Source organism: Ahaetulla prasina, chromosome 4 (genome assembly GCF_028640845.1).
Source record: "Ahaetulla prasina isolate Xishuangbanna chromosome 4, ASM2864084v1, whole genome shotgun sequence".
Taxonomy (NCBI): domain Eukaryota; kingdom Metazoa; phylum Chordata; class Lepidosauria; order Squamata; family Colubridae; genus Ahaetulla; species Ahaetulla prasina.
In genome coordinates this window covers 40,457,208-40,472,139 of record NC_080542.1, presented here as the reverse complement: position 1 = coordinate 40,472,139, position 14,932 = coordinate 40,457,208, and the positions used below count along the sequence as shown (strand labels likewise).

The 14,932-nt window shown below is 37.2% G+C and overlaps 1 protein-coding gene across 2 annotated transcripts in view; it reads left to right on the top strand.

Moving 5' to 3' along the window:
• LOC131198341 (signal transducer and activator of transcription 5B) overlaps nt 1-14,932 on the top strand; it is a 47,163-nt gene that overhangs the window by 26,776 nt on the left and 5,455 nt on the right. Inside the window, exons 2-16 of one of the 2 annotated variants that reach the window (XM_058182867.1) lie at nt 2,377-2,517; nt 3,137-3,293; nt 3,416-3,505; nt 4,090-4,264; nt 5,042-5,172; nt 5,313-5,464; nt 7,118-7,273; nt 8,107-8,286; nt 9,059-9,146; nt 9,437-9,859; nt 11,681-11,775; nt 11,869-11,999; nt 12,112-12,270; nt 13,981-14,032; nt 14,558-14,668. In XM_058182867.1, coding sequence (XP_058038850.1) covers nt 2,390-2,517; nt 3,137-3,293; nt 3,416-3,505; nt 4,090-4,264; nt 5,042-5,172; nt 5,313-5,464; nt 7,118-7,273; nt 8,107-8,286; nt 9,059-9,146; nt 9,437-9,859; nt 11,681-11,775; nt 11,869-11,999; nt 12,112-12,270; nt 13,981-14,032; nt 14,558-14,668 — 2,228 coding nt within the window. In that variant the 5' untranslated portion in view covers nt 2,377-2,389. Of the gene's footprint in view, nt 1-2,376; nt 2,518-3,136; nt 3,294-3,415; nt 3,506-4,089; nt 4,265-5,041; nt 5,173-5,312; nt 5,465-7,117; nt 7,274-8,106; nt 8,287-9,058; nt 9,147-9,436; nt 9,860-11,680; nt 11,776-11,868; nt 12,000-12,111; nt 12,300-13,980; nt 14,033-14,557; nt 14,669-14,932 lie in introns of those variants that run through there. The other variant, XM_058182866.1, reaches the window with a different exon arrangement.

Sequence of the window (14,932 nt, the reverse complement as noted above, 5' to 3'; positions counted from 1 at the left end):
TATATCATACAATCAATTAATGCAACTTTCCACCTCTTATTTTCTTAAAGTTTTTGTTCACAATTCAATACTTATTATTTTCTTCCAGTAGTGTACATCATTTACTAACATTTCAATTTTATTCCCTTTTACATCTTAATTTCAATCATTTTCACTTATAAACCGTACTATCTTTTATATTTCATCTGCTGTATTTTCCATTCTTTTATATATTTAAAATTTATTTCCTTACCATCCACTCTAATTCTCTCATTCCATGCATTCTCAGACACAAACAGAAAAAGAAAACATATATCCCGTTATATCTTCCACATTTAATTTACTACTTCTCCTACTTTCTTTTTTTTTATTTTCCTTCATTCATTTCAACCTTTTTTACTACCTTTTTAGAATAAGCCATATATTTCTTCTAATTTCCATTATCCCAGAAAAAAAAGAAAAAAAAGTTTCTACCGCTATTTTAGTTTCTTTTCTACTACTCATTTTTCTCCTTTTAACCACTTTCTTTTATTCTCTCCCAGATCTCATCTCTTAATATTTTTCTCCCATTCTTTTATCTTCTTCTTTCTCCCCACAATGAAAGCTCTCTTGATGAAACTAGAATACCTGCTTATTGGGATAATTCTGTGAAACAAATGATTTTGTTGGATCAAGGGTTTTTTATGTTACTTTACAATATAAAGAAACATAGTAAACTAACTTTGGATGATAGTAACTTGTTAGTTAGGTATTTTAAGAAGCAAGAAATACTTGCTTCTTAAGCAATACCTAAGCAATACTTAGATATTATAAATTTGCAAGAAATTTAGAAAATAGACCTGACTTAAAATGAATCAGAATGTTAAATATTTTGAAAACTTAAGACTATTTGAGGAGATTTTCTCTTTTTCCATCCGTTGTGCTTTATTTATTCCTAGGTTTTTCTTGCCTTTACAATAAACATTAAGCAATCTTTTTCCCAACTCATTCTTTCAACTTATCCAGTAGTTTCTGGCACTCTTGCTAGACACCTAAAAGCGTGTGGGTGGAGGTTGCTATTGAATGATTGGGGGAGAAAGTAGGCTGCTGGAGACAGCTGATCTTCTGGAAGGAAACTGTTTCTTCCTGTCAGGGCAGCTGGGAGACAGCCACAAAAGCTATAGGCACAAGTTGCTATTGTAGAAGTGTAAGTACTTGTGGGCAATGGCTTTTATTAGGCCCTATGACTCACTGTTGTAATACACCAGCCTGTCTGATTTTTGAGGCAACTTCTATTAGACAAGTACCAGATCCAAATGTATATGTCAACATTATAGATGAACGATCTATAAAAAAACTTGCCCAGATCACCCAAGATTGTATGGTATAAGGCTGCAGCTGGAATATTGCCATTTTATTTTATTTGTAAATTTGTCTTGCTGCAAGGTGCCTCTAGGTGTAATGTAACTTTAACTTTCATTCCCACATCAGATAATTTATTGGGATTCTAAACTCTACACCGTATGGTACACTCATGTGCTCAGTTTAAAGCTTTTGCACAATTTTTTTCTCACTCCACGTCATCACAGCACATTGTGTTTCTGTTTGTAGTGTGGGACTGTTTATCATCTCATCTCATGTCAATTCCTTTCTGTAGAAATTAGATGTTTCTTTGTACAGAAGTAGGTATATTTACTTATTATTTTTGGCCTGTTTCTCTAATTTAAATGAATGCAGCAAGGGTCTTTAATGGACTAAAATATCAGAGGCAGCAAAAGGGTTGAAAACTAGTGTGATAAACCTGACTTTATTTTAAAATCTCCCTGGAAGAATTCCAGTATATTGCTGTTGTTCAGCACCATTTGACAAAGCCAGCAAAATGAGTATTTGGTGTCAGCAGACAACTCTTCATGCTGGAATTTTTAAAATCATGGCTTCCAATTTGCTTTGACTAATAGGAACTTACAAACAAGACAAAGATTCTAATGCTGGAAAAGGGAGGAGGAAATGGAAGAGTAGCAGGGTGGGGGGGAACTCAGTTACAGTGGCAATGGGTGCATTATTAGAAGACCTGAAAGACCAGATTAGGAGCAAATCATCATAGAGAATATCTATCTATGCAGTCTCTAGGAGTCAGAAATAACTTAATGCACTTAATCAATTATAAAAGGGACCTTTTTGATCTGGGGAAAAGGCAACAAAATAAAGATGGATTTTGAAAATGGGCATAGACTCTGGAGAAATAACCATTTTTTAAAAAATCACTATGAATTTTGAGCAGCAGCTACGATTGCTACTGATTTTTCCTTTCTTTCTTCTTCCTCACTCTTAGCCACCAGACCCGGAGCAACATTATTATTAAGAGATTGGAAAAAATTCCAAAAGCAATGCATTTATGCTTTTTCTTGTTTTCATTAGGAGGTGCTAAATTATGGCAGTGTGGATCCAAGCTCAACAACTTCAAGGAGATGCTCTAAGACAGATGCAAGCTTTATACGGGCAACATTTCCCTATCGAGGTTCGCCATTACCTATCCCAGTGGATTGAAGCACAGTCCTGGTAAGTGAGTGTGAAAACCTGGTTATCCAGCAGCATTTTCAGCCTTGCAGAGGTGATATGGAATGGGATATTTATTTTTTATGATTGAAACAAACCTTTGTCTTGCATTGTACAGGAAGCATATTATTTTAGCTACATTGTTCTGATCTTGAATAAGTCCTTTCTCCCCTCAGATTATTTTACTGCAGTGATAACCATAATTAAACAATGCATTCACATGACATCACATTTTACATCACATTGCTTATTGATGAAAATTATGGTTCCAGTTGTGGCCATAATTTGTGGACTACCTAGAATTTCTGCCCATTGTATGAACATCCAGAACAGGGGTGGGTTCTACTTACCTTTACTACCGGTTTGCTATGCAAGCGCGTATGCTTCTGCACATGCGCAGATCACCAAATATGACATCAGGGTGGGTGGGCGGAGTCTCCTGCCACTTTTACTACCGGTTCTCAAGAACCGGAGAGAACCAGGAGCAACCCATCACTGATCCAGAAATGGCAACATATGCTGCCTTTGCCTTCTCACTTTGATGCAGATTATATGAAAGTTTCCTTTGTTGTCCTCAATATGTTTCTGCACATACCCTTCTGCTTTGTGATCCAATTTTCAGGGATTCTATAGATCTTGATAATCCTCAGGAGGGTGTCAGAGCTGCACAATTGTTGGACGGACTGATCCAGGAACTTCAAAAGAAGGCAGAGCACCAAGTGGGTGAGGACGGCTTCCTTCTAAAAATCAAACTTGGTCATTACGCCACTCAGCTACAGGTAAGTAACAGAGGCTGGGAATTTGGAAGGTAAAAGATGATGTTTTCAAACTTTGCTGTGAGTGAAAGGCTAGTTTCCCACTCTTTCTACCCATTCTTGGGTTGTTCACTCTTTCTTTACAGAATACATATAAACACTGCCCTCTGGAGTTAGTACGCTGTATTCGACACATCCTATACCACGAGCAACGTCTAGTGCGAGAGGCTAGAAATGTGGGTATGATTTATTTTATTTTACATATATATTTCTCTTTCCTATATACTTAATATGGCCAAATTTATTTCCTTTTGCATAAATATTTCTCTTTCCTATATACTTAATATGGCCAAATTTTTTTCCTTTTGCATAAAAATTTCTCTTTCCTATATACTTAATATGGATATGGATATATATATATATATATATATATATATATATATGAAGTCTCATTCGTCATCTTCAGGCTTCAGCCGTGCTTCTCCCAGAAGCACGGCTGAAGCCTGAAGATGACGAATGAGACTTCGTCGAAACGTCGCCAAGACACTTCCAATTTTACACGGGAGAAAACCCGAACAACCAAAGACCTATATACAAACACCCGTGAAAACCTCAGAAAACATATATATATATATATTCGTAGGTTTTCACGGGTATAGGTATGTAGGTCTTGGCATATTCAGGTCTTTTACACGGGAAAAGATCTGAATATGCCAAGACCTACCTACCTACCTACCTATATATATATATATATATATATCCATCCATCGATCCATCCATCCATTCGTACTTTTTTATTCTTAAATTTCCATATTTACAGAGCCCTTTACTGGCCAGCAGCATGGCGGACGCCGTGACTCAGAAGCATCTTCAGATCAACCAGACTTTTGATGAATTACGCCTGTTCACCCAGGACACTGAGAATCAGCTGAAAAAGCTTCAGCAGCATCAGGAATATTTCATCATCCAGTACCAAGAGAGCCTTCATCTGCAAGGTATATCTGTAGAATAGAGGATGAATAGTATGTCATTTTCAAGATTGTAGTTATAATACTAATATCCAGTCTTCATAATACAAATACTAACCTATAATGATGGAATAACGGAACACACATTTGGATATGAAACACTCCATTGTCAACTCTGGCATCTCCTGGTAGGGCTAGAACAGACCTTGAAAATTCTGCAGAACCAGTTTAAAGGGAAGTCAGCTGGAATAAAATTCTTTAACTGAATTTTTAAAGGAAGTCGTACAGGTATCCTTTGACTTATAGCCAGTCATTTAGTGATTGCTCAAAGTTATGATTGACTTAAAAATGTGACTTACAACCTGGATTCTGACAATCAGATCCCCCTCCATGGTCATGTGATTGAACTTAGGGCACTCAGCTGTAGGTAGCATCAAATAACCATGTTTTACAATGGTTTTGCTGAAAACTGGCACTTCTGTTTTGTGGCAAAACTGTGTCCATAGTGAACCACTGGTTTGCTTAACGACCATGGAATTCACCTAACATCCACGATGTTCATTTTACAATTGTGGTATTCACTTAGTGGCTGCCCCAAAATACGTTATAACAGCGGGCCAGTCATGTGACCAATCGGTTTAACAACCATTATGACATACAATCATAATGGGCAATATGTTGAGGACCACCACTAAAACAACCAAACAGATAAACTTGAACAGAGGAACTCTCCTCTGGTACATGGGAGTTGAGAGCTGATTGAGGTAATTCAAGGCAAGGATTAATTTTATGTTTCCTTTCCAGCCCAATTTAGTCAGCTCTCTCAGCTGAGCCCACAGGAACGTATGGTCCGTGAGCCTTCTTTGCAGCAAAAGAAGTCATCCCTGGAAACGTGGCTACACCGGGAGGCTCAGACACTGCAACAGTATCGTGTGGTAAGTCACATCCTCCCAAGTCCTAATTCTGATTTTCTACTTTTTTTCCTATTAGGCTTTGTTGTTGTTGTTGTTGTTGTTGTTGTTGTTGTTGTTGTTGTTGTTAATACCAAATTCAAAATGCTTTTTGTACTCCTCAGGAACTGGCTGAAAAGCACCAGCAGACACTGGCTTTGCTTCGCAAACAGCAGACTATAATCTTGGATGATGAGTTGATCCAGTGGAAGAGGAGGCAGCAACTAGCAGGAAACGGTGGTCCCCCTGAGGGGCCTTTAGATGGCCTGCAAGCATGGTAGAGAGCATGAGTGGGAACAGGAGTTAAAGAGGAAAAAGGATGTAGGAGAAGAGCGGGCAGAACGAGGTGGGGGGTGAGGGGAATTAAGCACGTCATCATCTTAGAACAGGGGTCTCCAACCTTGAGAACTTTAAGACTTGTGGACTTCAACTCCCAGAATTCCACAGCCAGCTTTGGTGGCTGAGGTATTCTGGGAGTTGAAGTCCACAAGTCTTAAAGTTGCCAAGATTGGAGACCCCTGTCTTGAATCATTATGTCACCACACATGATCTAATTCCAGCCCTCTTGAAGTCAGGCTTCTCTGCCTTGTGCTCACCTCTGCTTTAATTTTCTCCACTCACCTATCTCTTCCCTAGCTCTGCTCTATTGGTTGCATTGCACTGCACTGTTTACTCCTGTTCCCCATCACGACCCCTTTCAGCCCCCAATTCACCTTCACCATCTACTTCCTCCCGTTATAGGCCCTCCTTATACAGAGTGCAGGACAACCAAAATGGCAGAAGTGGGGGAAGATAGCCAGGTGGGGAGAGTTGAAACATATTCTGCAGTCATAAATGTGGGCAGGCTGCCAAGCACCCAAATTTTGATTACGTTCTTCAATGGCTGTAACTTTGAGTTGCATTCGTAAGTACAACTCATTCACCACCATTGTAACTTCCAGCTCTCGCTAAACAAACAATAATCAAGTGAGGACTACTTGCAAGTTATATCTGTAAAAGGTTTCTACCAATCCCATTCTATATAAATTAAATATTTTTCTGTAAGAAAGGAGTGCAAGTGATATGTCACAAGAGTACTTACATTCAACTTAACATAATGGCTGCTACAACTAGCCCCTACTTTCTGATATCTTTTCTGTAGAATTTTCGGAAAATTTCGAATTCGAAATTTTCGGACAAAAAAACCCAACAACTGGAAAAGGAGATTACTTTTAATCTGAATTTGGGACCCTTTTAAAATATCCTCATCCCTGCCTTCTCTTTATGTCTTCAGGCTCAGTGCTAATTCAAATTAAATTCATGGTTGATGCAACAATTACATTGTGCAGCATATTCATAACATTAAAAATCCATAAGCAAATGAAATAATCAGATTAAAAGCCATACTTAACAACCATACATGGCTACTACACAACATAATTTGACAGAGCCATTTATTTTTATATGATTATCTCTTGAAGCGCAAAACAACATTATTGTAGGATTGATCCAATATCCTACCTTAATTGAACCCAAATAATAAGCAATAATGATGGATAGTTTAAAAAAATAGCAAAAGGTAGCCCATAGTCTGTGTATAATATAATACTTCTCTTGAATTTACAATCTGAAGTAGCTGTCAGATAGTGTGGTTTTAGGCAATTTGAGCTTTGTTGTTTTTTAAAACGACATTCATAAATATTCGGCATAATAGTTGAAGACAGCATGTCGTGACATCATTAGGAATAGGGATCATTTTCCCTAAGGCTTTTTGTGCTCCCTATCACATGCTTCTTTCCCTAGGCCTCACTAATCCTTATATACATGCCCTCTCTTCTTTTCTTAATTCTAAAGTTGTTAATCTTTCAAGAATTAATATGTTAGTCTTTCAGATGCCACAGGATTCTTCATTGTTTCTGACAAACTAGAATACAATGAGTTTCTTTCCTAGGTGTGAAAAACTGGCTGAATTCATTTGCCAGAACCGCCAACAAGTACGCCGTGCTGAACACTTGTACCAGCAGCTGCCTATTCCTGGACCAATTGAAGAGTTGCTCTCAGATGTTAATGGCACTGTCACAGACATAATTTCTGCGCTAGTCACTAGGTAGGATTGTGTTATCAGATATACTTGCTTCCTATAAGGGGTGTTTAATAATCTGTGGGTAGTTATTGAGATATTTTTGATACACAAGAGTTTTCTTCTTCAAGGGTTGGGTTGGTTTTTGAATAATGCTTTTTTATCGCTTTGGTATCTATTGCAATTGAATATGCTATATAGATAGTCTATTTCTGGTTCTGTTAGAGTTCTAATTATTTCAGAGCCTTGTTGCTTGTCTAATGGGTTATTAAACAACTTCTTTTGCCTATTGTGGGTTGTTGTTATGATATTTGAGTACAACTAGTCCTTGCTTTAGGACCATTTGTTTAGTGGGAGTTCAAAGTTATGGCCTCAAAAAAAGTGATCTATGACCCATCCTCAAAATTACAACTGTTGTACCACCCAAGTCATGTGATCACAATTTGGGCTCTTGTTTTATGACAGTTGCAGTATCTAGCAGTCATAAAATTGCAATTTGCAACCTTCCCAGCCATCTTCTGACAAGCAAAGTCAATTGGGGAAGCTGGGTTTCCTTCATTCACTTAATGACCACGGTAAAAATGGTTGCAAAATTGGATTCAGTCATGTGACTTGCTGAAAGACCATATCACTTAGTGGCCAAGTTCCAGTCCCTGTTGTGTTCATAAGTAAAGGTCTACCTGTACTTTATTGATTGTTTGTGTGTTTTTTTATTCATGGGGGTTTGTAGTTTTCCATTGTTTTCTTTGCTGATGAGATGTATATACTGAGTCACAAAGCTAACACATTTATTTTTGCATTATTTTTCACCTTCTGTAACTAATGACTTGGTCTTTCATCTCCCTTTCCTCTCCTTATAGCACATTCATAATAGAAAAGCAGCCTCCACAGGTGCTAAAGACTCAGACTAAATTTGCAGCGACAGTAAGACTGCTGGTTGGTGGAAAGTTAAATGTTCACATGAACCCACCGCAAGTAAAGGCCACCATCATCAGTGAGCAGCAAGCCAAAGCCCTACTGAAGAATGAGAGTACCCGCAAGTATGTATGTTTATTACAGGCTAAGGAAGCAAAGGAAGGGAGGACAGAATTCATTTCTCTTGAACCAGCTTTCTTACTGCTTACTATTCTCCATAAGTGCAAGTTTTCAACCCCAATGCTTCTGAAGGATTCCGCACTAAGAAAAGCTGTCAGAAGATGTGAAGAGTAGAAATTAATACATAGAAATATGCCATTAATATTCTTAAATAAAAACCTAATTATTGTAACTTTGAAAATTAAATTGGGAAGATATTTTCACTGTTTATCCAGGATGCTAAAGCATTAAGGACAAGAAAATCTGAATTTCAACCCAGTTCTCAAGACTGGAAGCTTTTAGCTTTCTTTTTTGACTTCTTCTTTGCCGCTCTTACAATCTAGTTGGACTAAGCCAACTTTCATTACTTATATCCTTGTTACAGTTTGTCAGTATTTGGTTAGAGAAAACTTTCTCCAACCAAATAGTGATCAATATTTTGATCAATATTATAGGAAATGTTTAAGCTTACCCAAGACAAAGGCAACAGAGCAAAAAGTTGCTGCTTGGTTTTAGGTAATTCAGTGTACATTTTACATTCATTTGCTTGCAATAGATGTCATAATTTTGAAAAGCAGATTTTATTAAGCCATGAGAACAAATCTAAAATATCCACTGGGTGGAGCCATATCATTGGTATACCCATAGTGCAAAAAAAACACTCTCATTGGGAGATAGTAAATTAGCAATGGTATACTGGCCTGCATTCAACTAGCTGCCATTTCTTTCTTTTGGCAGTGAGTCCAGCGGTGATATCTTGAACAATTCCTGTGTTATGGAATATCATCAGGCAACTGGAACACTGAGTGCTCATTTCCGCAACATGGTGAGAGATGTCTTCACTGATTCATATTTTCTACCTCCAGCTTCACATCCCAGTGTTGTTTTTCCTATCGAAAATGTAACTATTGTAGTCCCTCATCTCCTAAAGACTAATTCTAGATTCAGCTTTTAATAACAGGTGTGGAAAGTAAAGTTACTAAGTAAATTTCCCTTGGAAGATCTGCCTGGGTATATAGCTGAGTTCATGTTCATGTTTATGGTTTTTAGTCTTAAGTGATTTGTAATCTGTTTCCTATTTCTTGTGTCTCCCTCTATTATCTCATCCCTCCATAGTCCTTGAAGCGGATCAAGCGTTCAGATCGTCGTGGTGCTGAGTCAGTGACTGAGGAGAAGTTCACCATTCTCTTTGAGTCTCATTTCAGTGTAGGTGGCAATGAGCTGGTGTTCCAGGTGAAGACATTATCTCTGCCAGTGGTGGTAATTGTGCATGGCAGCCAGGATAATAATGCCACTGCCACAGTGCTGTGGGACAACGCTTTTGCAGAGCCAGGACGTGTGCCCTTTGCTGTGCCAGACAAAGTGATGTGGTCCCAACTGTGTGAGGCTCTCAACATGAAGTTCAAGTCTGAAGTCCAGAGCAGTCGTGGACTCACCAAAGAGAACCTCCTCTTTCTTGCCCAAAAGCTCTTCAATAGCAGCATGAATCATCTGGAAGAGTATAACAATATGACTGTTTCCTGGGCTCAGTTCAACAGGGTAAGTAAGAAACCAATTTATAACCAGAATTGCCAGAAAACCACTTTGTGGGAAGTAGTTTGGCCTGCAGGCCTTTTCCATCACCATAACTTTCTCCCCAGTCTTTTTTTTTCTCTTCATTTCCCATCTGCCTCATTGTCATGTGTTCTTTTTTTTCTCTCTGCTGCTCAATCTGCACTTGAGATAAAAAAGAGACAATTCAGTCTGTAAATGTAATACTGAACTGTCTTGAAACTACACATGCAGCTGATACAGTAAACAGCGAGTCACGTGAATGCCGATTTATTCCATGCCATTTTCAAAAGAATATCTTTGTGTTAAGAATCACTAAACCATCATCTGATTAAAAGAACTTAATCTGTTGATGGTCTTTCTGAGAACCTTTTCTTTATACAGGGGAGAAAAGTTTTTATAAAGAGAACAAAACTTAACCTAAATGTTGGCGTTCAGTTTCTTTCTCTTGGGCTTTTTGGTAATTTCTTCATCTCAGTCCTTGATCTCCAAAAGGGAACAGTATTGATTTACCTCACAGAAAGGAGAACAATAAAGAAGTTTTACTGTTAAATTTAATGATAATCCTAAGTATGCTAGAAGAGTTTATTCATACAACCTGTGAGAAGAGAGTAAATCTATGTTGAGAAGATTAAAAACCAAATGAATAAATTTATATATATTACGTTGACAACAGCTCAGGAAGCTATTTCTTGCATAATATAGACTAAAGATATATTAGTCAGACAGTGAGTTTTGAACTCTGAATTTCTTACCTCAAAGCTCATTCTTGACATTAAATAGGCTCCCATTAAACTTGAAGATTGTTTGTTTTCAAAACGGACTCAGAATTAATCAATTAAATTTATAAATCACTCTGAGGGAAGAAGAGATTAGAATGTGCAGATAACACAAAAGTTGCATTAAAAATATAAAAATAAAAGATGCCCACAATCAGGTGAAAAGAAACGTAAAAAGTGATGCTTAAAAGTTTCACTTTCACAAAAGTTTGTGAAACCACATTTATGCAGAAATATTTTCAATATTTCTGCATAAATATGGCCTAAAACATAATCTATTCTCCACACAAGTCTTAAAACTAGATAAAGAAAATCCAATGAAATAAATGATCAAAACATTAAACCAGTTCATTTCTTTATGGAGAAAAATGATCTAAAGCTACATATTTGTATAGGGCAAAAGTATGTGAATCTTTGCTTTCAGTAACTGATGTACCTACCCCCTTTGGACCGAAATAGCTGTGACTAAATGTTTCTGATAACCGGTGATCAATCCTGCATGTCAGCTTGGAGGAAGTTTAGTACATTCCTCCTTACAGAACAGCTTCAATTTATTAGTTCACTGGATATACATCAAAATCATCTTGAAATAGTTTAAATACCATCTCACCATATGAACTGTTTTCTTGCATCAGCAGAAATATATTTGGGGACTGTATATAAAACATGTAGTTTACTGCATGCATAAATTTTGTATAACTTAATCAACTCTACAGGCAACTAACTGAATTCCTTTTAAAAATTGAGAAACACTCAACAGTGCAGTGATAGATAATAAAAATAAAATAAAATCTCCCGTGATTAGTCATTCAAATCCATTGAGGTTTCAAAGTTTTTCCAACTTTCATTCCATCAGTTTGGAGTCACTTAAGCTTAAAAGAATGTGTATTATGTTTCTGATGAATATGATTGCCTGTGTATTTTACTATAAAGCTATTCCTTCTCTAATAGGATCAGAAAAAATATAGAGACCTCCAACAACCAAAGAAAGATTCCAGAACCATGCTTTTCTTTCTTTTCATTTAACCAGGAAAATCTTCCAGGGCGCAATTATACATTCTGGCAGTGGTTTGATGGAGTGATGGAAGTCCTGAAGAAACATCTGAAGCCTCACTGGAATGATGGGTAAGAGTCCTATCCCCCACTCCCCTTCAATTTGTTTTTTCCTCTCTAGATACTTTGCTGGCTGATTTCTTTCTATTGCTTCCACTTCTCTAGGGCTATTCTAGGTTTTATCAACAAGCAGCAAGCACATGATTTGCTAATCAGCAAACCAGATGGAACTTTCCTCTTGAGGTTCAGTGACTCCGAAATTGGAGGGATCACAGTTGCCTGGAAGTTTGAAAATGGTAAGTTCTTTTTCAACAACATTAATGCCTATTTTGATCATTATGAGAACATTGGATCAGAATATATTGAGCAAATATTCTTTTATCTGATTATGATCTGGGATTTTTGCAGCTGAGAGAATGTTCTGGAACTTAATGCCTTTCACCACCCGTGACTTCTCCATCCGCTCCCTGGCAGACCGCCTTGGTGACCTCCCATATCTCACTTTTGTGTATCCTGATAGATCCAAGGAAGAGGTTTTCTCCAAATATTATATGCCAATCACTTCAGGTAATTGAAGAAAAGTGCCTAATTTTTTTTCTGATCATTGTCTTTTCCAACAGATACATATGATCCTTTCATTCCCAGCAGAGGAACCTAGACAATTTCAAATCCTTTTTCCTTTGACCATATAAATTGTATTACAATGACATACATAATTTTAGAAACATCTCTGGTGTTTCAGGATACTATCAGAAAATGTTTTTAAAATGCATTATTAAAAAGAGAGGTAAATGCTAATACAAAGAGAGAAGGCAGTGGTACCACTAGATTGGAACTGCATATTTCTCTAAAAGATGGAGATAGTGATTAAAGTGATTAATCGAAGTAAAACAGATATTTTTCATGACTAGTTTTTCTTTCTTTTCATTTAACCAGGAAAATCTTCCAGGGCGCAATTATACATTCTGGCAGTGGTTTGATGGAGTGATGGAAGTCCTGAAGAAACATCTGAAGCCTCACTGGAATGATGGGTAAGAGTCCTATCCCCCACTCCCCTTCAATTTGTTTTTTCCTCTCTAGATACTTTGCTGGCTGATTTCTTTCTATTGCTTCCACTTCTCTAGGGCTATTCTAGGTTTTATCAACAAGCAGCAAGCACATGATTTGCTAATCAGCAAACCAGATGGAACTTTCCTCTTGAGGTTCAGTGACTCCGAAATTGGAGGGATCACAGTTGCCTGGAAGTTTGAAAATGGTAAGTTCTTTTTCAACAACATTAATGCCTATTTTGATCATTATGAGAACATTGGATCAGAATATATTGAGCAAATATTCTTTTATCTGATTATGATCTGGGATTTTTGCAGCTGAGAGAATGTTCTGGAACTTAATGCCTTTCACCACCCGTGACTTCTCCATCCGCTCCCTGGCAGACCGCCTTGGTGACCTCCCATATCTCACTTTTGTGTATCCTGATAGATCCAAGGAAGAGGTTTTCTCCAAATATTATATGCCAATCACTTCAGGTAATTGAAGAAAAGTGCCTAATTTTTTTTCTGATCATTGTCTTTTCCAACAGATACATATGATCCTTTCATTCCCAGCAGAGGAACCTAGACAATTTCAAATCCTTTTTCCTTTGACCATATAAATTGTATTACAATGACATACATAATTTTAGAAACATCTCTGGTGTTTCAGGATACTATCAGAAAATGTTTTTAAAATGCATTATTAAAAAGAGAGGTAAATGCTAATACAAAGAGAGAAGGCAGTGGTACCACTAGATTGGAACTGCATATTTCTCTAAAAGATGGAGATAGTGATTAAAGTGATTAATCGAAGTAAAACAGATATTTTTCATGACTAGTTTTTCTTTTCTTTTTTTGGTGAGGAAGGAAGAGTTCTTTTTAATAACTAGGTCAGTGACTGTTTTTACAGTTGAATACTTGAGAAGGATAAACCGTGTTTCAATTTACTTAATCATTTTGAGCAGTTTTGAAATATAGTTTTATGCAAATCCTCCACATGGATTTTTCTCAATAAAAGATTTGCAGGAAGGAAAGGGAATGGTGTAGCTTTCAGAATGAATATTGTACAAACAGACAAGGCAAATTAATTCATTCCTCATTGGGAAAGGGTTTCAATACGCATGTAATTAAAATGAAAAAGAATACCAGGTTTCTATTATTTCCAAAAAGGATTCCTATGTAAAGTTTGACTCGTACAGTAACTGTATGTTTCTCTCTCACACACCCCAACTCCTTGTTTTTGCAGCGAAGGCTATAGATGGATATGTGAAGCCGCAGATCAAGCAAGTTGTGCCAGAGTAAGTACTGTGGGTTTGATTCTTTTAAAGGGAGAGAGAAATAAGGAAGAAATGGTAGCTATTTACTTTCAACTGGAATTCTCTCTCCCCGCCCCCAGCTCTCTTTTCTGTTATCTAGCTAGAAGTGCAATAATTGTGTTAGCACCCCCATTTTCAGCTTTAGATATTGCACCTCCCTAGGAGGATTTATGACTTTAAAAACTTGAAAACATAAACCCGGTTTCCATTTTGCTAGCTTCAGTGCAAAGATAGGAATGAGAAAAAGTTGATAATGTTAAGGTGTTGTAGCTTGATGATTGCATTTTCTAAAAAAATAAGTTTGGGTTCTCTGTGCAGTTATGTCTCTGCTTTCTGATTCTTTTCATGCCAGGGTAAGTGTGGGTATTTATATCAAGGAAGGAATCTGAAATGTGTGTTCCTGCTTTCCATAAAATCAACCCCAAATAGTTTATGTTCTTCTTACCACTGAAAGATCCATTGGTATCAGGCAAAAATCTTTCTCTGTTTCTGCTCCATCTGTTGTAGGTTTGCTCCCCCTTCAGGAGATGCTATGGGTGTAGGGGCTTCCTACATGGAACAAGCATCATCACCAGCTGTTTGCCCTACTGCTCCTCACTACAATATGTACACACAAAAGTAAGTGAGGCAAGACTTTTGCCATTAAAAGTTCTTTGCTATTGTAGTGTCTTGCATTTTATGGTTGAAAACATACCAACCTCGCAACATAAATATTCCATTTGCATGTTCCTAATCTGCTTTAGGACAGAGGTTGCTGTCATATCACTGCCCAGTTAATTGGGGTTGGAATAGACTGAGGAGTTCTTCAGTCCCTGGATGGGGGAAGGACGGAGTATATAAGAATAAGAATAAAACAAGAATATTAATATTCTTAATAAGAAG